Source organism: Cherax quadricarinatus, chromosome 79, assembly GCF_038502225.1.
Source record: "Cherax quadricarinatus isolate ZL_2023a chromosome 79, ASM3850222v1, whole genome shotgun sequence".
NCBI lineage: Eukaryota > Metazoa > Arthropoda > Malacostraca > Decapoda > Parastacidae > Cherax > Cherax quadricarinatus.
The window spans coordinates 9,529,463-9,551,005 of record NC_091370.1 but is presented as its reverse complement, the minus strand read 5'-3'; the positions used below and the strand labels follow the sequence as shown (position 1 = coordinate 9,551,005).

At 40.6% G+C, this 21,543-nt stretch overlaps 2 protein-coding genes across 7 annotated transcripts in view; both read left to right on the top strand.

The window, feature by feature from the left end:
• Positions 1-6,717, top strand: part of LOC128705594 (calcium-activated chloride channel regulator 4) — a 66,193-nt gene extending 59,476 nt beyond the window's left edge. For 2 of the 3 annotated variants that reach the window (XM_070101907.1, XM_070101908.1), the window contains exons 17-20: positions 1,074-1,174; positions 2,232-2,364; positions 3,898-4,129; positions 5,215-6,717. In XM_070101907.1, coding sequence (XP_069958008.1) covers positions 1,074-1,174; positions 2,232-2,364; positions 3,898-4,129; positions 5,215-5,368 — 620 coding nt within the window. In that variant the 3' untranslated portion in view covers positions 5,369-6,717. The remainder of the gene's footprint in view (positions 1-1,073; positions 1,175-2,231; positions 2,365-3,897; positions 4,130-5,214) is intronic. The other variant, XM_070101909.1, reaches the window with a different exon arrangement.
• Positions 6,718-8,498: 1,781 nt separating this feature from the next.
• LOC128702758 (calcium-activated chloride channel regulator 1) overlaps positions 8,499-21,543 on the top strand; it is a 48,993-nt gene continuing 35,948 nt past the window's right edge. Inside the window, exons 1-12 of one of the 4 annotated variants that reach the window (XM_070101903.1) lie at positions 8,499-8,720; positions 9,661-9,898; positions 10,160-10,344; positions 10,947-11,081; positions 12,834-12,987; positions 13,555-13,723; positions 14,163-14,259; positions 16,366-16,523; positions 17,402-17,581; positions 19,990-20,182; positions 20,518-20,948; positions 21,163-21,304. In XM_070101903.1, coding sequence (XP_069958004.1) covers positions 10,192-10,344; positions 10,947-11,081; positions 12,834-12,987; positions 13,555-13,723; positions 14,163-14,259; positions 16,366-16,523; positions 17,402-17,581; positions 19,990-20,182; positions 20,518-20,948; positions 21,163-21,304 — 1,812 coding nt within the window. In that variant the 5' untranslated portion in view covers positions 8,499-8,720; positions 9,661-9,898; positions 10,160-10,191. The remainder of the gene's footprint in view (positions 8,721-9,660; positions 9,899-10,159; positions 10,345-10,946; positions 11,082-12,833; positions 12,988-13,554; positions 13,724-14,162; positions 14,260-16,365; positions 16,524-17,401; positions 17,582-19,989; positions 20,183-20,517; positions 20,949-21,162; positions 21,305-21,543) is intronic. The other 3 variants (XM_070101905.1, XM_070101902.1, XM_070101906.1) reach the window with 3 other exon arrangements.

Below are 21,543 nucleotides of genomic sequence, written 5' to 3'. Positions count from 1 at the left end.
CATCTTCCACCTTTCTCTGCACTGGACTGAAGATGCCACTGCGTAGCGATACGTTTCCAGAAAAAATATTCCCAAATGTCACAATAGTGTCTCACACGGTTCATAGTGTAGCTCTTTTGGAGCCTTCCAAACTTAATCTATTCGTCAAACTACCGACACACGCAACAATACAGGGACATTCTTGACAATAACACAGGAACAGAACAAACATATGGTACAGAACATAGTAATCCAGTGTACCTCCTGCAACACTCCACAGACCCACGATTCATCACATTCCAAAGTTTTCACTACTTCTTACCTCTCTACCAGTATACAGTATATGCGTGTAGATTTTATCCCCTCTGTGACTCGGTAAAAATTTTAAAAGTTTGAAATGTTGTCCCAGCTCTTTCTCTTTTTTTACACATTAATTTTATAGGTCAAGAATTGTTATCTTACCTCAGCTCACAACAGTCGACTAACTTTCAGGTTCCAAGTTACTGCTAGATGAACAGGGATATCAGTTGTAGGGAAACATACCTAATGTTTCCACCCCTACCGGGGATGGAACCACGGACACTTAGTGTGTGAGCATTATGCGCTACCAACTCTTTCTACAAGTGTCTTTTCTTCAAATACAGTTTAGTATCATATAAAACTTGTACAACTCTTGGATGTCTTTACTGCAGGAAACGTTTCGCCACACGGTGTTATCCACTACAGTGACTACACTGTGTCCTCATCACCACAGTACAGTTGTAGTGGTGATGGTTTATTTATTACAAAGCAAGACAAGTGTCTCCTATCCGAGGGTTCCTCCGGGTTTAGCGCTTCCCCCTTGATTATAATAATAATAATAATATCCGAGGGTTGGTAACAGGTTAAGCATCCACTGGCCCACCTGAGTTACGTCTTGTAGACAATTTAAGAAAATAAAATCACTACTTAGAAGTGCCCAAAGATATTAATTATAAGTATTCTATACACATTAAGTACACGTGTTCTATTACTAGTAAATACTAGGTATGAATTATGAATATGAATTATAGTTATTATTATTATTGATCATGAGTGGTTACTACCGCCAACAGATGGCCCTAGTTACTGTTGTGGCAGTGTTGTACCCTGGGACCTCGCCTCTGCTCAACCTACTGGCGCCTTCACCCGTACTGCCTCTGCGGGCTCTGTGCAGGTGGGTGCACAATCGCCGCCAGTGTAGGTTTAAAACATAAGAAAGGAGGAACATTTTTTTCTTGATGTTCAAGTTACTGGCGCCTCCAGGTACGATTATTATTATAATCAAGGGGAAGCGCTAAACCCGGAGGATTATACAGCGCCTGGGGGGGGATGTGGAAGGCATTCAGGCTTAATTCGGGGAACTGGAGCACAGATCCAATTCCCTAAATCAAGAGCCCCTCACCAACATCAAGGAACCTTCCTTGAGGGGCCTCCAGGTACGAGATCCTTATGTTGTAGGATGCAGTAGGTTACCTTGAAGTAAAACAAGTCATATTACCGTGGCTACAGTAAATGACAATTAGACCATCTTGTGGTGGCTAACCCTCCGGGAATAGAAATCCGAATAGAATCTTATCTTGTAAGTGGTCCGTCCTGGACCATTTACGAAACATTTCTGTCTTCATTTACAAGACATTTCTGGACCATTTACAAGACATTTCTGCCCACTGGACCATTTGCAATGCATTTCTGTCCATCCTGGACCATTTTCAAGACGTTTGTCAATCCTGGACCATTTATGCCCATGGATTGTTTTCAAAACCTTTCGATCCGTCCCGGAATATTATTTATAACAATATTGCTTCAGGAAAGACCGAAACGTCATCTAGTTTTTATTTCCAATTTTCGAGGTATAAGAAAGATAGGCTTTTACTGGTTTCATTATTGTTATATTCATGGGGAAGCGCTAATCCGTAGGCGTCATACAGCGTCTGGGGAAAGGGAGAGAACCATGCCTAATGCAAGGAAGGGTAGATCTGATTCCTTGGATCAAGAGCCCGTCACAAGCCCACAAGGCTTAATGCTTGTGACGGGCTCTTGATCCGAAGGTGCTGTGGGTTGCCTTCTAAATCTTTGTGATAATTCAGCGTTGCATCCTTCCCTATGTGACGTGACGTGGCACTAGGTAATAAACAGGTGTCACGTCCTTACGTGACGTGACATAGTTAGTTCTCATGTGATAAACAGGTATCACATCCTTCTTAATGTGATGTGACATAATTACTTTGCAGGTAATTGATGTAGCAGCAGCAGGAGGTGACTCCCTACCACCCTCACGAGTGACGGACCTACAAGCAACAGTCACCTCGACGACTCTCAACCTCACCTGGACAGCTCCAGGAGACGACTATGATGCTGGCACAGGTAAATACCACTCACACACAAGTCAGTACCACTCACAGGTCAGTATTCCCCCCTCACATACAAGTCAGTACCACACACACAGGTCAATATTCCCGCTCACACACACACACAGAGGTCAATACCGCTCACAGTGGTCAGTACCACTCACATAGTGGTCAATACCATTCACAGAGGTCAATATCACTCACACAGGTCAGTACCATTCACACAGTGGTCGATACCATTCACACAGTGGTCAGTACCATTCACACAGTGATCAGTACCATTCACACAGTGGTCAGTGCCATTCACACAGTGATCAGTACCATTCACACAGTGGTCAGTACCATTCACACAGTGGTCAGTACCATTCACACAGTGGTCAGTACCATTCACACAGTGGTCAGTACCATTCACACAGTGGTCAGTACCATTCACACAGTGGTCAGTACCATTCACACAGTGGTCAGTACCATTCACACAGTGGTCAGTACCATTCACACAGTGGTCAGCATCATTCACACAGTGGTCAGTACCATTCACGCAGTGGTCAGTACCATTCACACAGTGGTCAGTACCATTCACACAGTGGTTAGTACCATTCACACAGTGGTCAGTACCATTCACACAGTGGTCAGTACCATTCACACAGTGGTCAGCATCATTCACACAGTGGTCAGTACCATTCACGCAGTGGTCAGTACCATTCACACAGTGGTCAGTACCATTCACACAGTGGTTAGTACCATTCACACAGTGGTCAGTACCATTCACACAGTGGTCAGTACCATTCACACAGTGGTCAGTACCATTCACACAGTGGTCAGTACCATTCACACAGTGGTCAGTACCATTCACACAGTGGTCAATACCATTCACACAGTGGTCAATACCATTCACACAGTGGTCAATACCACTCACACAGTGGTCAATACCACTCATACAGTAGTCAATACCACTCACAGTGGTGTCAATGCCATTCACTCAGAGGTCAGTACTACTCAGAGTTCAATACCACTCTAATATACAGGTCAATACTATTCACACAGTTCTATACATCATAATGTAGTATTGATCATTGGCTGCACGGAGATCTGATTTTTACCTCAATTTCCCATTTCTCCCTATTGTAACCTCGTGATGGATTGCTGACAACCTGAAAGAACTCGAGATGTTTATTCAGTAATTGCCTCCCATTCTGGGGAAGCAATCACGATGGATCCGAGGGAGCGTAACTCTAATTTCCTTGATCAAGAGCTCTTCACCAGCATCAAGGCACCCTTTTTGACAGTGACAGAGGCTTTTGTAGACTCAAAAGATATAACTATAGGTAAATACCTGTATACGGTGTATAGGTTTCATCAAAGACTATTTCATACTATGATTATGATATTATGTAGGTAATACTTTTTTGTAGGCCCTGGTATTATGTCCATTTGTGCTCAATGGATAATCCAAGCATGCTCCCTTGAAGGGTCAATTGTTTAAAAAACTTACGTAATTAATATGCAGAAGAATAAGCGTGGTTAATTAAGGAAAGATAATCGTTTGCAGTGTCTGGATACGAGGTGCGGATGAGTGTCAACCGGAGCAGCTTACTGGATGCTTCTCTCTACAACACCAACATTCTGGTCCTCCTCTCCTACTCGGACTCCAGCAACATGTCAGAGCTCCTCCTCGAGGCTGGACACAAGGTCAACCTCTACCTCGATAATCTTGAAGAACTACAACTCGATAAGGTGTATTATCTGGCGCTCAGAGCTCTGGATGACTTCAATAATACCAGGTAGGTAGGACCTCCTGTGTATACGACTTCGTTTTAATCATCTTATGTGTACAGGATGTCATCTATGACTCTTATTTCAAATTGGGTCCTTTAATCCCCTTCTCCCTAGGATGCGAGCCACACAATTGGCTAACATTCAGGTACCTACTTACTGCTAAATGAACAGGGGTAATAGGTGTAAGGAAATATACCCAGCGTTTTTACTTGTACCGGGGATCGAACTCTGTCCCTCAGTGTGTGATGTGAGCTGAGTTCGCTACTAACTGAGCCACGAGACACCTCAGTCAGTATTCTTTCCTGACTATAGGGCATATATTACTTGAAAAAATTTTCTGCTGCTGATATAAGGGCTGCTGGGAATGGGAAATATAATTCTATATGGGGGTTATCAATAATTTACTACACAATCATGAGTATGTGAATACGAATTATATTGAATAAAAGTACGCTTACAATTAGCAATCCACCGCAGCTGCCGTATAAGCCTCAATCTGGGACCTTCAGCACCCGTTTCAGAGGCTGCCTCTCTGAAACAAGTCTTGCAAGACAATACACTGTCACCAGGTCTGCCCACGGCCAGGGCTCGGCTTCGTCTCTCGGTCCGCTCACGGTCCTTTATCCCTCATAATGAAAGCACATGGTATCCCTTGTTTTACACCCCTAAAGAGAGAGGCTAGGGTACATAGGGTAAAGACAAACAAGAAGACTTTTCATTCCACATCTATGCTTTCTGCAGAGGACGCACTGCTGCCACGATAAAAAAAAAAAAACTATCTACTGTTACTAGATGGTTGAGAGGGCGTAGGTTATTTCATAAAATAGGATATGGGAGGATACTGAACTCGAGATTCCACCTGCAATTACTTAATGAAATCGAATAACATGTAACTTTTATTTATTTATTATTATTATTATTATTATTATTATTACTAATAGTAATAGCAGCAGTAGTTAGTAAATATAGTAGTAGTTATAACTAGTAGCAGTAATTATATAGTAATAATTAAGTAGTAATAATAGTATTTTGAGTGAGCTCGTCAGCAACATCTCTCATTGCTCATCCCTCTCTGTTCCTCCTACCACAGTCCTGTGTCTAACTTGGTGACTGCCATGGTTCCGCCAGCCTCATCCCCAGACACCAGTGGTATGCCTGTATGGGCTATTGTCGTTCTGGTCGCTGTCGCCTTCATCGTTGCGGTCGTCGCTCTTGTTGGTTACATGGTGCACAAAAGGAAATAATATGAAGAAAGTAGCCAGTTTTAAGGAGCTGAAGAGGGCACACTGAACGGAAGAAACCCGAGTGTCATCCGATCCCCTATGGCTTTAGCGCTTTTCCTTTCATCATACTGTTGTGCCACTGGAATGTCTAGTTGAAGTACCCGCTGCTCACACTGAATGTTATCTCAAAAAACATGATACGAGATCACAAAGGGTCTTGGTTAGACTCCACTGGTCATAGTTACATCGTGAATACATTTCAGTCATTTCATATAGCTAACCGTCTAGCCGATGCAATAATATGGGTAGTCTCAAAAACTTCAGATTTATCATTACCACTACAAATTGATCCCATACTAGGCTACACTCTCATAATACGAACTCTTTCATCTAGACGGGGCCAAGTGTGAATTAAAAATACCTTATTAACAATGAAGTTATTGATTTTCTGTTTGGACATTGAAATAAAATGTTCTAGTGTGTGTCCCTGTCTCTGTCCACACTCAACATATACTGAGATTGTGACTTTCCATACAAGCTGAGATGTAATAGATACACCCAAACCTTAATTTAGTAGTGACAGTTCTTGTAGTTTGCTGATTTTTTTTCTCCACAAATTCTTTATTTGACACATTTCATTATGGTAGATAATGGCTCTGTTAGTGGTAGCTCCTGTTTGTACTGTCCTACTTCAAACTAATGTATTGATTTGTTTATGACTTGTAGGTATAGCGCTTCATTTTTTTTATTGATTTGATTGTATTAATTTATTTTAAACTGTTCCAGAACCAAAATTATTTTTAATGATCTCTGTTTAATGCTAGTTTAGCCAAGGCACAGAATTCATCATTCTCTGAGACTGAGTCTATACGATTTTAACCTTAATTCCTCTGTAAAATAATTTGTGCATATATGTGTATTATGTCAGAGAAAAGTGTTAAATTAAGAACTTCAACTATTTAAGGCAAGTAATGAACATAGAGAAAGCTGAACACTGTATCTCGGAATATATAGGTCAATCTTTCTGTATTGGACTTTCTCTGAGCCGCCTTATTCTGCAGAGAACACTGTGAATAGATCAACTGTTATTCATCTGGGGATTTCACAGTATTGCCTTCAAAACCACAAAGACTCGACCTCGTAATCTTCTCTATAGTCAAAATAAAGCCTCGCCTTAACCCTTCTTCCATGTTCATACAGCTGTTCACACATTATTTTCTTGTTTAGTCATAAGTTTTAACAATGTATACACGATAGGTTAAGTTAACAATTTTTTCCTAACATGACAAAGTTCTCTTATATTTTAGAACTGATGGGGTTTGAGATTTCAAAATTTTTGGAAATTTAAAAATAAAGATATTTTCCACGGCTTTGATTCTTTTATTACTCTTACGTATAAGATTCCGAAGAGGAACATCTATTGGTGAAGTTATATATGTATATGTATCGTTTCATAAGTAAAATTCGTCAGTTAAGCCATACTCCCCTAAAAAATTAACTAAAATATTATGGGTTAAGTATATTTTTCACTGAAAATTAAAAAATTAATTTTGCACCAAGCCTAACTTAGATTATTATTATTATAATCAAGGGGGAAGCGCTAAACCCGGAGGATTATACAGCGCCAGTGGGGGATGTGGAAGGCATTTAGGCTTAATTCGGGGAACTGGAGCACAGATCCAATTCCCTAAATCAAGAGCCCCTCACCAACATCAAGGAACCTTCCTTGAGGGGGCCAAACTTAGAGATCCCATCTAACCTTGCTATAATGAACGTAATTTATTGTAACCTAATCGTACTAAACATATAGCTTAATTTTAAGTTTTGATATTAAAGTCAATGATACAAAAAATCATGTATTATATATGTCGTACCTAATAAGTAAAACTTGCGATTTTGCCTTAAATAGCAACGCACTTCTTGCCGAATAGGGCAAGCAAAAATTTTTATATGCAATAATTTCGCAAAAAATCATTTTGAATCTTACGAGAAAGTACATTTCATTCTTTGTTTATTATTAAATTATTATGAAATTGAATAAAATATATTTAGTTGGATTAGGCTAAATTAAATTGCGCTTGTTAAAATAAGGTTATAATAAGTGGCTTTGGCATGCTGCTCTTACCTGTATTTTTTTGTACCTCTGTATGTATGCTAAATTTCTAAATAAATAAATAAATAAATAAATAAGGTCAGGTAAGTTTCCTAGGGTACTTTTGATACAAAATCACTAATTTTTATATTAACATAAACGAAAAAAATATATCTTTAAATGTATAAGAGAAAATTTTAGAAAGGGTTTAGTTTTAAATGAGCTCTTGCTCCAGTTCCCTGAATTAAACCTGAAGACCTTCCACATTCCCCCACAGGCGCTGTATAATCATGCGAGTTTGGCGCTTCCTCTTTGATTATAATACTAAAATAAATGACTAGTTTTACTTATTCGGCACGACATTATATATATTATATATATATATATATATATATATATATATATATATATATATATATATATATATATATATATATATATATATATATATATATATACTTTTATATATATATATATATATATATATATATATACTTTTATATATATATATATATATATATATATATATATATATATATATATATATATATATACTTTTATCTAAAACTCCAACATACATATGCCATATATTGGCCATCCATTATACTGTAACACTTAAGACTGTAATGAAAGCCTGTTTAATTGCACAGTGTGGCATCCGCCATACTCGTTTACAAAGGAAAATTAAATAAAACCGAAACATAATGAGGCTAAAGGAAATAGATGCACAGCACAACACAACAGAAAAACTGACACCCGTGTAACACAGTGAGTTGGTCGACTACGCGAGGATCATTAAGGCCAAATTTCTTCTATGCATCACTAATGCTTAAAATAAGAGTTAAAGTAAACTCTCGGTATGTATACACTGACAGATGTACACCTCTAGGTATACTAGCCTGTAGTCTACATGTGGTAAATATCATGGAAGAGCAAATGTTTAGATTGAGAATCTTGAACTTACTCTAGTCTCGCTGTTTATTCGAGCATGAGTGTGTGCGGGTGTGTTTTACTGGATTATTATTGTTATATTTAACCCTGAGGGGGTCATACAGCGCCTGGGGAATAAGAGGCAGTCATTTTCTATCCAAGAAAGGGGAAGAAAAGTCCAGTTCCTTAGATCGAGAGCCCCTCACCTGCATCAAGAAACATCCCTTGAGGTGTGTGTGTGTGTGTGTTACCAGAGCTTCACAGGAGGGTTGTCACAGACAGCAGTGAGGTGCAGTAGTCAGCGGGTCACCAGCACCACCACAGACATCAACATCTCTTGTCGGTAAATAAGTAAGTTTATTCAGGTATACACAAATACAGTTACATAGATTATACATAATAGAATGTGTGTAGAGAACCTAGGATTACCCAAAAAAGTCAGTGACCTATTTCCATCAAGAGGATGAAGTACTGACATCAGTCTTTTATAAGGTATATATGAGATGTACATATATCTTGTGTTTATACAAAGTTTAATCCATATTTTAGGGATTAAAGTATTCTGGACTAGTGGAGTATCCTAAAGTATTTTTTACATATCAGTTTTACAGGCTAGGAACTGTTAACGTGACTCACGAAATCGTAATGACACGATTGCAACCAAACCATACCACGGGTGGGGATAGAACCCGCGATCAGTCTCAAAACTCCAGACCGTCGCGTTAGCCACTAGACCAGCTAGCCACAATAAGATTCGTCTAACTAGGTATATTTCTACACCATAGGAAGGTTAGCATAGGCACCACTGTGACCACAAATGCAGGTTTTTACAGACGAATCTCCAGCTAGCGTGGCCGTGACGAACTCTATGGCACGACTGCAAACAAACCATACCACGGGCGGGATTTGAACCCGCGGTCAGAGTCTCAAAACTCCAGACCGTCGCGTTAGCCACTGGCTAGCTGGCCCAGGGGCTAACGCGACGGTCTGGAGTTTTGAGACTGATCGCGGGTTCTATCCCCGCCCGTGGTATTTTTTTTTTTTAGGAACTGTTATCCCACCGCAGCTCGTTTCAAAGCACAACCCTATCTAAGATAAACTACCACTCTCCAGGATGCGACCCATAACAGTCCACTAACACCCAGGTACCTACTTACTGCTAGGATTCAAAGATAAATGTTACAGTACTAGGTTCAAGCAATATGCGTGAAAATATTAACCTTGAATGGTTTTTAACCACCCATAATAATAACAAAGTCGTACAGCGTGGCATATTTTCATTTTTTCCCAGGACGCGACTCACAAACAGTCAACTAATATCAAGACAACTACTTATGTGAACTGGGCAATAGACATTAGGAGACTTGTACGTACTTCTCACCTCTGCTAGGATTGAACCCAGGTCTTATGTTTGTGAGCAGATAAGGGTACCACTAAGCTAAACACAATTCGCTTTGACAAGACACTTGCATAACGGTCTTTTTTTTCACTTTGGTGACCAAGTTTTTCGAGAGCACTGAACACAAATGGTAAGCATTTTTGTTACCTTCAATGTTTCCATTCTGCCCTTATTTTAGCTTGCTGATTTTACAGCCTGTCATACATATATGCACTGGAAGTTGTGTGTCTGTGTATATACCATGCAATGAGAGCTTACTTTAATCCCTCTCTAGGATTTAATTAAGTGTTGTTGACTGGTGATGTATAGGTGGCCTGCAGCCATTAATGACCCTCGTATAGTCGATAGGCTTTAAACCCCATAAACCAACCACCCAATTTCTGTTTTACAGCCTCTTCTCTACGTCTGTTATTGTATGAAGGGATGAGATTCTGGACGTTGTTGGTTGTGCTGGAGTTGTTGACGTTCAGCGCTGCAGACATCACAGTGGTCAATCAGAAGTATGAGGGAATCACAGTGGCTTTCTCACCCTCGTTACACTCGAGCATGGCTGAAATCACCATTCATTTAGTTCAGGTGATTTTTCTTGTTTTTTGACATTAATAGAGCGACTAACTAATGTCATAGCTAGTAAATTAACTCATTTTTAATAGTTTTTAATCATTATTTTTGCATTTAAAATCAGTCAGTTTGCTCTTATTTTTTTGTTTTACGCAAGTGGAGAAGTGCTAAACCCGTGTGAGTCTTACGGCCTCTGAAGGATGGGAGGTAATTTAGTTAATCCGCCGAAGGGATTAGTTCCTGGTTAATCCGCTGAAGGGATTAGTTCGTTCCTCAATCAAGAGTGCTTATTCATCGTGGTACCTCTTTTGAAGAGTTGTTTCAACAACCATGTTGAAATTTTAATGTTATCTAATTAGTAATTAATGTTTTCGGGAAAGCCTTTAACCCGTAAAGGTCACACAGCTAAGGAATGAGAGATCAAGTTTAATCCAAAATAAAATGGGAGACTAGCTAATTCCTTTGATCAAAAAGTCCTTCACCATTAAACGGTATAAACTTAAAGTTCTCACAATTTTTCAGTAAAGTCAGCTTTGTCGGATTTAAATCAACGTTCATTTTTTTTGTTTGATATCTGTTTATTTTCCATGCAGTCTGTCATATTTATGTTATCACAGGCTATGATGAGGTCTGCCTCCCAGGTTATGTTTGCTGCCACTCGGGGCAGAGTATACTTTGGCAACGTTAAGTTCATCATTCCTCTCACCTGGGCTCATCTTAATTTCACCATTACAACCACTGAGCGCTTTGAGGTACAGTTCCTAAGGTGGTAAGTGGTGGATGGAAGGTTTGAGGTGGAAGTTTGTAAGCTTAGCTGGAAAGACGTTTTTATGTTTAAGAAAGAAAGGTTGTAGTGTTTGCATTTTGCGGTAGAGTGCTGGTTATTGCAGCATATGTTTTAATAGGTAAGTTTGTGTGTTGTGGCTCATTTCAATCTGCAACTTCCATCTGTGCTCTCTTGTTGGGGACCCTCTCGTGTCTACCGTGTCACCTTCCTGTAAATAACCCTGTATGACACGATTACAAACAAACCATACCAGGGGCAGGGTTAGAACCCACGATCAGTCTCAAAGCTCCAGACCGTCGCTTTAGCCACTGGACCAGCTAATTGTGGCTAGCTGGCCCAGTGGCTAACGCGACGATCTGGAGTTTTGAGACTCTGATCGCGGGTTCTAACCCCGCCCGTGGTATGGTTTAACCTTATATGTCTTGTCTTCATGTTCCATAGCTCCCAGAACCATCTAGTGACAAATCTGCTCTAAGCTTAATGTTTTTTTATATAGTGCGAGCTCAAGCCAACGCTGCATTTTCGCACCAATATCATACACATATTCACCGAAACGCCTGTATATTTAATATATTTCAATACCTATTTCGGGGGTTGACTAATGGTGAGATGTTATGATCAGTCTTAATAACCCTCATATCGCTGTATGACGCTTGTGAGTTTAGCGCTTAGTTATGATTGTAATAATAACCTTCTTGTAGTCGAAATTACAGCTTCATGAATAGTTTCCAGTTTAGGTTCCTGACTACAGTTATTGTACTAACCGCAATGTTTTCTTGTATAAATCTTCTGATTGTAGTAAAATGTTTAAATTTCCTGAACGTTGGTAATAATAGGGAAAACAATGTTAGTAACATTTTAAAATCGCTAAACAAGAACCGTCCTAATGCTTTTGTAAATTGAACAGCTCTGTTCCCTGAATCCTCTCGCCATCGTTTACTTTTCTTCGTATCCCAATCAGCTGCATCTGTAAACTACATGCGTCAGGAGATTGCTGGTGACGGGTCGTTTACATATACTACTCGAGAAATAATATGAAGTCAAAGCCTGATCTTTGAAAGAGACTGCTTGTAAATTAGCCGCCCCGTCGAATGCTTTATTCCTTTACCTCGCCTTCCAGGGAATGAGTTCCTTGATTGTGAAAGGACCAGATGATACATTACCCTTACGGCTTTAGTGCTCCTCCCGACCCTCCATCAGGAGTCCTGAATCCCTCTTCTGGATGGCTCAGGGTGTGGTGAGCAGCTGAGTGGGTGACCGTGCGGGCGGGGCGGCCAGAATATATCTGAAGAGACCTCACAAGCAGTAGCCCCCAGCTCGAAGAATTTGATCTAGGGTCGTATTGGGTTGAAATGCTGCTAATTAAAAATTTAGGATAATGGTGAATAATAGATAACATTGCAAACAAATTTGTATTATATTGGGAGAACGTGTCACTCTGTACATTATTATAATCATGGAGCGCTAAACCCGTAGGATTATACAGCGCATGTTGGGGGATGGAAGGTATTCAGGCTCGGTTCAGGAACCGGAGCACAGATCCAATTCCCTAGATCAAGAGCCCCTCACCAGCGTCAAGGAACCTCCCTTGAGGGGTCACTCTTTAGAGCTTTAAAGTCGTTGCTCGATATATAAAGCTTTACACACCGAAACCGTCCCCCTAAATTATTGTCGACAGTGTACCATTTGAATCAAAGTAAATTTTACTTTTTGTCAGGAAAGCGTCATCAGGATAGATAAACAGAGCAAAGTGTACCTGGGCCAGCCCTACACTGTCCAGCCTGGACTCTGTGGCGATCCTGGACGCTATATCCATCTTTCTCCAGAATACCTCACTGACACAGCACAGGCCGCCTTGTGGGGACCACCAGGTGAGACTTGAACGTATCCTCTAGAATCTAGATGCTCATTTTCTTAAGGGAAAATATTTTTCCAAAGCTACCAATTATTTCTAATGAGACATGTAAAGCATTTCGTGAAAATTTTAACCCAAGATGAGGGGGAGGGGGCATGGGAGAGTAAAGAGTACAGTTTTCTTTGTTGGTGTTCGGTTATATGTTTGGTTAACCTTGTCTTTATTCACATGGTGAGTGAGGAGCTGGAGTGCATGATAATGCTGTCTGTGAGCTGGTGGAGGACTTTTATTAAATTTTAGGCTTTGCCTGAGATCATGGTTTGCATTGTCAATTGCCTCACCTTGAGGTTAAACTTAATGTGGTATTTGTTACTGCTGTGTTCATGCTTTTTTTTTCAAAGGCGCTGAGTGGTTTATTAAGTCAGTGCGTTCTTTTGATCTCTAAACTTAGTTCTTTCCTAAAATTTATTTTACCAGATCTTCCCGTAGCTTCAAAGTTGAGGGAAAATTCCGTACAGACAGGCGAGGCTCTGGTGAAGGATCTTGCAGCAACCTTAAAAAATAAGTACTTCCTTATGGGCAGATAAGGCTCTGGTGAAGGAGTGGGCGAGGGTGCGGTGGGGCGTCTTCGAGGAGTACGGCTACCCAGACGACCCAATATCTCCCCTGGTGTATTGCCACCCTGGGCAAGGAGGTAAACCCGTGCCCAGGCTCAACTACTGCGCCCACCACACACCTAAATGGCCATTGACGTAAGTACCTCCAGCTCGAGGTGTACTTCGGTGCTGGTAAGCCTCTTGATCAGAAGTGGTGGTGTTACCCTCCCTTAGACTAAAGCTGATTACCTTCAGTCTTCCAGACTCTGTATTATCTTTGTGGGTTCAGCGCTTCCCAAGAATATAACAAAAGAATTATAAAAGGTGATCAGAATGTGGGAACAGCAGCAGCACTGACTAACCCGGGTTCCATCCCCAATAACTCCTTGTTTACAGAATGTTAATTCACAAAAGCATTAATCTCCACTTGCAAGGTATGGAGATGAGTGCAATTCTGAAAATCCGTCTATAGAACGGAAGGCGTGAAAAGAGGCATAAAATTCAGGCTATATATCGTTGGTTGAGATCTGGGCTCTTTTATAATTAATTTTTAATAATTATAATTTTCTATTTAATGCTGCCTGAACACTGGTAGTGGGCGGTGCTGCCAGAGTTACAACACTACGAGTGGAGACTGTTCATTGCACCATCTTCAAGGCACCACCTTCACAGCCCACTACTATGGCAACACTGTGAGTAGATTACGTCATTATGACGTGTAGATAGCAACTGAACCTCTAAATGCTTCCCACTGTTTAAAGTAAATAGTCTCTCGCCAAGAATTCAAAATTTATCAAGGTAGCCATTTCTCTTCATTAGCCCTTCCTCTACCTCCAGAACACTGAAAAATGTTTTTCACCCAGGAATTTTGTGCAATTCATCCTGGGCCACAGCTCTGTATTTAAGTGCTGAAGGTTCAGTGGTTCCACCTGAATATATTAATCATTTGATGTTACAATGTCACTGCCGATGGTTGTGTGGCGCCCGTTTGCTCAGACCTCCCGACACGCCGTCATCTTAATGCATTGGTGTTTTTTTTTTTTTATACCTAGGGGAGTCTTCTCTGGGAGGGTTGCTACTCCTCACAGACTGCTTGCCCGCCTAAGAACCCAACAAATGATTGAGATATTTTTCCTTTCAAGTAAAAGTAGGGATGCGTAGTGTCATCGTGGTTAACATATTTAGAGACAGTTATAAAAGAAGTAAATGCTAGGGGTGTTGGGGAGAGGGGTGGGATTAAATTATGCGGAGTCAAATACAAAATGCGAGTTGACAGTTACTTTTTGCTGATGATACTGTGCTTTTGGGAGATTCTGAAGAGAAGTTGCAGAGGTTAGTAGACGAGTTTGGGAAGAAGTGTAAAGGAAGACAGTCGAAAGTGAGCATAGATAAGAGTAAGGTGATGAGGGTATCAAACGATTTAGATAGACACATTTTTATATCAGATTGGAGGGAGGGAGTATGGAAGAAGTGAACTTGTTCAGATATTTGGGAGTTGACTTGTCGGCGAATGGGTTTATGGAGGATAAGGTAAACCATAGAATTGAAGAAGGAAAATGGTGAGTGGTCCGTTAAGGTATCTGTGGAGACAAAGAACATTATCCATGGAGGCAAAAAAGGGAATGTACGAGTGTAGTGGCGCCAACACTCTTATATGGGTGTGAATCATGGGTTGTGAATGTTTTAGCGAGGAGGCTGGAGGCAGTGGAGATGTGTCTAAGGGCAATGTGTGGCGTAAATAGGCATAGAATTCGTAGTGTGGAAATTAGGTGTGGAGTTACTAAAAGAATTATTCAGAAGGCTGAGGAGGGGGTTATTGAGGTGGTTTGGTCATTTAGAGAGATGGAGCAAAATAGGATGACTGGGAGGGTGTAGAAATTTGTAGTGGAGGGAAGGAGGGGTAGGGGTAGTCCTAGGAAAGGATGGATGGAGGGAGTGAAAGAGGTTGTGTGCAAAGGCCTTGGACATACAGCAGGCATGTGTGAGCGTGTTAGATAGGAATGAGTGGATGCGAATGGTTTTTGGGACTTGACGATCTGTTGGTGTGAGCAGGGCAATTTGTGAAGAAATTCAGGGAAACAGGTTAGCCAGATTTGAATCCTTGAGGTGGTAAGTACAATGCCTACTCTTTGAAGGAGGGGTTTGGGATATTTGCTGTTTGGAGTGACATCTAAACTGTCGTATCTGCGCGCCTCTGCAAAGACAGTGATTATGTGTGAATGATGGTGAAAGTTTCTTTTTTGGGTCACCTGCCTCGGTGGGAGACGGCCAGCGTGTTGCAAAAAAATTCCCTTTCGTCTAAAGTTTTGTTTACCTTGTGATTTCTGCAACATGGCAGTAAGTCACGAAAGTAACAAGATGGTCATATCTAATTAATAATACTGCAAGTCGCTGTTGAAAGTTTTGACTAATCAGACCGTTCTAATGATCCTGTGTGATCATCCAAGAGACGCATTTGACGCTGATGGGGATCTTGATCTAAGGGATTGGAGCCGACGTTTCCTTAGGCTCAAGCCTGAAGGCTTTCCATTCCCTAGGTGCAGACTGAACACTTTTCCGTAAATGCAATACTACAATAAAAAAAAATAGTTGTAGATGAGTAGAACGATCTAAGTAGCGTCACTAAGGCCAGTACTTTGTATAGTTTTAAATATAAATTGGACGGGTGTATAAGTGGGTGTGGCTGAGCACGAGTTAACCTGCCTAGCATGAGCTAATAGATATGCTGGAGAGTTCCTCTTATTCTTCGTTTATAATAATAGTACTTAGTTAATGAAACAGACAAATGACTCCCCCAGAGGGTGGGATTCTGCGGCCCTGCCAGTTCTTTCAAGCACCTCGTGTACCATCACAACGAGGTGGCCCCCACCAGACACAACGTGATGTGTGGAGGGAATTCCCTCTGGCATGTGCTCAGCCGCCACAAAGATTTCAGTCACCCACCATCGGATCTAAGGTAAATCTTCACTACTATTCTCTTCAAAGGAGAGGTGCTTTAATGATCTTGAAGGGCTTTTGATTCTAAGAATTGGAGCTAACCTTCCCTTCCACTATTCAGGTCCAATTACCTCGCTTCTCCAGTCGTTGTACAGGCTGCAGTAATGGTTTCCATTGCTTGTATTCGCAAGATAAGTTACTATATTCCTTGGGGAAACATTAAACCTGTAGGGGGTCATGCATTGCCCTGAAAATCAGAAAGTAATCAGGTTTGATCAAAGGGAAAGGTAGTTGTAATTCGCTGGATCAAGAACCCTTTAGGGAGGTAATAACTTGGAGATAACGTATGTGGTAGCTTAGTGTGGTAAGAGCCACGTTGAAGTAGCTTAGCATATTCACTTGATCCAGTCCATTTTTAATGTCATTTTATTAAATCTATGAAGCAATCTTGTAATAACTGAGTTGTGAAGAGTGAACAGATTTTGTGCTCCTTATATCATGATTTGAATCCCAAAAATTAATCCCTATAATCCCTAGAAAATTTTGCAAACTTCGTCTGTTGTCTATCATTTTTTTTCAGACGCACTGTAACCTTGCTGACAGTGTGCCGGAACCTAGTGGCTGACTACTTGATTCCATGTATTGTGTAGTCTCTTTTTTTATATATTTCTATATGATTGTCTTCATCTATTTTATTTTCTTTAAATAGCTGCTTAATGCTATAATATAGTCAATAGTATTTTCGAGCAGTCTGAGCCAATGTGTGTTAAGTTTTTTGATTATAGCAATAGGATGGGTATGGAGTACAGCGCAAGGACTGATAGAGGCTCGATCCTACGTCTGCTAATCGTGACTGTCCTCACATGTACTTGTTTCTCATCACCTTTCCTACCACAGGACACCTCCCACTAACACTGCACCTACGTTCACATTGGCCTTGCAAGAAGCAACCAAGTACATTCTTGTGTTTGACTTCACGGGAAGTCTCTCCTGCATCAACAGGACACTGCAGGCTGCCTACTCCTGGATCCTACACCAGTTGTCTAGCAGAAGCTACCTCGGTATCATAAAGATAACGTAAGTTTTTGACATTAGTTCCTCAAGGAGGGCTGGAAAACAGCTACCCTTGGTATCGTTAGGATAACTCAAGTGATTAAGAACGAAGGTACACTGCAACAAGCCTATTGGCCCATGCTAGTGCTGCATGAGTCTACTGGCAAGAAATTTCGATAATACCAAAGTTCTTATCCCAATGACGCTACCTGGGAGTTTGCTCCACTTATCTACAACTACTGCCATACTAATACGTCTCATTATAATTTCTAAATCTAAATTTCTTCAAATCGAATCCATTGCTGCGAGTCCTGCCTTGGTTGCACATTTTCAACATACCATTTATATCCGTTTTATTTATTCCTATTTTTCATTTGTACATTTCAATCATATCCCCGGTCATAATTTACGCCTTTCCAAAAGAGTGCAAGTTCACTGCTCTCAACCTATTTTCATAGGAAAGGTTTCTAGTACGTGGAATCACCTCCATCCTTCTGTATATTTTCTAGTGCATTTATGTCCATCTTGTAATACGGAGACCCGAAATGAGCAGCATAATCAAAGGTACAGAAATCTGAAGTATAACCTCGGAACTTGTATTTATCCTTCTTGATATGAAACCAAGAATTCTATTAGCTTTCTTGTAAACACTTATGCGCAGCTATCTTGACTTTAAATTTTTGCTAACTTTGACTAAAATCTACATTGTTTAGCTTATAAGTGTAATAGATATTTCCTTTACCTAGGATTAGAACCTTATACGTTCTGCATTGTATTGTATCTACCACTTCTCCGATCACAACATCAACTTATTCACGTCAACCTGTAGCCTTCTAGTGTCTTTATTAGAAGTTGTTTGAAGGCCTATTTTAGTATCTTGACAAACTTGTCACTGTTTCCCTCATCATTGTCGTTTATGTAGATTATAAAACAGGGGTCGCAACACTGACCCCTGTGGCACACCACTCGTAATAAGTCCAAATTCAGATTTTTCCTATGCAAACTCTGCCCATCGCTCAGCCTTGTCACGACTCGGAAGATTTTTCCCTCTATTCCATATGCCGTTATTTTCTTAATCAGTCTTCTATGTGGAACTGAAGTCTTTTTGCACAGTATTGTATCCTTAATCTTCGTTTACTGCATCGAACACCTTTGTGGAAAAAAGTCAGTAAATTCGTAAGACTGATATTCGTTGATCAAATTAAATCTTTCAAGGTAGCTTCGATCTGCATCGGTGACTAATGATTTATCTTAATCACAATTGAGATTACTCTGATCAATCCATAATTTGAAGCCAAGGACCTATAGTTTGTAAATGGGTATCACATTTGCCATTTTCCATTTATCCGGTATGATAGTGGTTTGTAGCGATGAAAGGATTAGCTAATGGTTTTCTAAATTCTTACTTGCCTTTCTTCCTTTAGAGTCTGTAAAAACAGCTTAAGGCTAGGCGACTTCTTTGCCTTGGTTTTTCATATTCCTGTGATCTTCCCCTATCGTTTTTTTTTTTTGGCCTCTTAAACTGAATATATTGTTCAGAAAGGTGATCCCTCACCTCTTGAACTTCTCCTTTCACTCATGATATGTTTTAGTCTATTCATTTAGTCATTCGTGTTTGATCCAAATTATGTATTAAGAATATATGCAGCCTGACCAGTTTGTACAGTGCTTAGGAAATATATTGGCAGCCATCGCCACTTTCTATCTGATCTTCCTCACTATAGTCCCTAGTCAGGTTACCCCAGCCTACACTTCTCAGACAATCCCATAGCTCCATATAATCTGCAGCGTGAAAATTGGGGACCTGAAGCTTTGTTATCGTTATTCAGGTAATTCCGGGAGATATTAAAATAGATTGATGATCGCCTTCTCCAATCTCTTCAATAACCTCTATCAAAGGATCCTTGTTTGCCAGAACCAAGCCCACCAGGTTGTCTCCTCCAGCCTATTCTGAAACTTTAAAAAGCAGTCGTGAACCATTTCAGTAAAGTCATTAGGGTAGCTTTCCTATCAAATAGCTTCAGTTTATTTGGCTAAAATTAAAAATCTCCCATTAAAACATTTTCGTTTTTAAGATATCTTACCATTTTCGTCCCAAAGACGTTTCCCCACGCCTAAAATTAGCTTTTATTTCCTTGGAGAAACTGCAGCTAAACAGATTCAGTGTCTCTCCTTTATCTTTATACCGTATCTGATGCAACAAATTAAATCCCCCCCTAACATATATAGAAACGATGCCCCCTTTCCTGTTACCTCTTATGTGTGTTGAATAATTTATACCTTTGTGGAATTCAGGAGGCATTTACTTGATATCTTAGCAGCATTTTTTCATAAGGCAGATATAAAAAACATTTAAGACTTCACAACTTATGAGGGTACCAATGAAAAATGAGAAACAAAATGTTTTAGTAATAGTTGTTTGTCTGTAACAGAGACACGGGACTAAGCACGGTGGACCTGACTTTACTGACGGACACTAACATCCGTCGCTCCCTGGTGCTGTGGCTTGGTGATGGTTATATACACGGTGGCACCAGCAACAAGGTTAATGTGTTGAACATCACTGTTAAGGCTGATCATACAGATAACTCCAGGCTCAGTACTATTTTCTACAAGATTAAAAGTGTGAGTTGCTTTTGTGATTTACTTTTTGCTTCTCTGATTTCATACGGTAACTAGTCAAATACACCACAAATTTTCCTACAGTTTACCTATCTCTGTATGGTCCATTCGGGTTTGTGCCTTTTTTTGCTATGAGGGTAAAGAAACTTTAATTGAAGGTTTCATAGCAATATAAAAATTAATTTGTACTTTACGAGTAATTGTGGTTTAGGTGTCTGTTATCCCCCCCCACACACACCTTAAGTCTTATGTCCACCTTCAAACACTCCTCTGCCATCTTTTCATAATTTTGTCCTTACCGTGACAAAAACTGATGGCTTTCCCTCCCGGCTATCTAGATGGTCGGAAACGGAACGAGTGGAAGCTTAACCAATGTTGTGTTAGTGTTGGTGACGGGAGGGAGAAGGAAGACCACCTCAGACGACCTGCTAATAATTGAGACAGAGATCTTCACGACCTTCGACGATCTGGCATCAGAGAGCACCACCTCAGAGACAGGGGAGAGCACCACCTCAGAGACAGGGGAGAGCACCACCTCAGAGACAGGGGAGAGCACCACCTCAGAGACAGGGGAGAGCACCACCTCAGAGACAGGGGAGAGCACCACCTCAGAGACAGGGGAGAGCACCACATCAGACGAAACGGAGACGGAAGACACTGAGACCACTACCTTAGAGAGTCTGGTGGCGACGGAAGTGAGAGGAGAGAACACAGCTACCTTGGACGAGCTGCTGGACTCCGGTCTCCATCTGGTCACTATCGCACTCGAGTGAGTTTTAAGTGTCTCATGCTACCAGTTATCTGGGCAAAATGGCAGTATGGGCGTCTGGCGAGTGAGATGTTTGGCCTTTAGTTCTCAAACGCAGTATCAGATCAAAGCACAAAAAGAGGGAAAGTTTTAATTAGCTCATTTAACTCTGGTATTTGTCGCATGTGATAAAAAGAGAGAGTATTTTGATTTTATATTGTATGACTTCTGACAGGAAAATGGCAGACAAGAGGTTTGAGAGTCGAGCCGAGAGAACCTTCACGGTGCTGGATTGCGACAACGGAGATAAACTGGAGGGTGCCTTCCAGTCTGTCCTCGACTACCAGCCAATTGACTTGGCCAAGATCAGGTTAAAGGTAGCGTAAACCAGGCTTCTCTTAGTTCCATATGGTTGAAGTCGTCGTAGTTCACATTGGTTCTAATACTTCTCGTACACCTTGGAACTTTACTTTCAGTAAACCTGAATGTCTCTTCGCCATTTATTTTACTTTTGGTATTAATTTAATTTCTTTAATGCCTGACAAATATCAAGATTCTGGTGAAAGGCTCCTGATCTAAGGAATTGGAGCTATCGTCACATCTGGATTAAAACTGA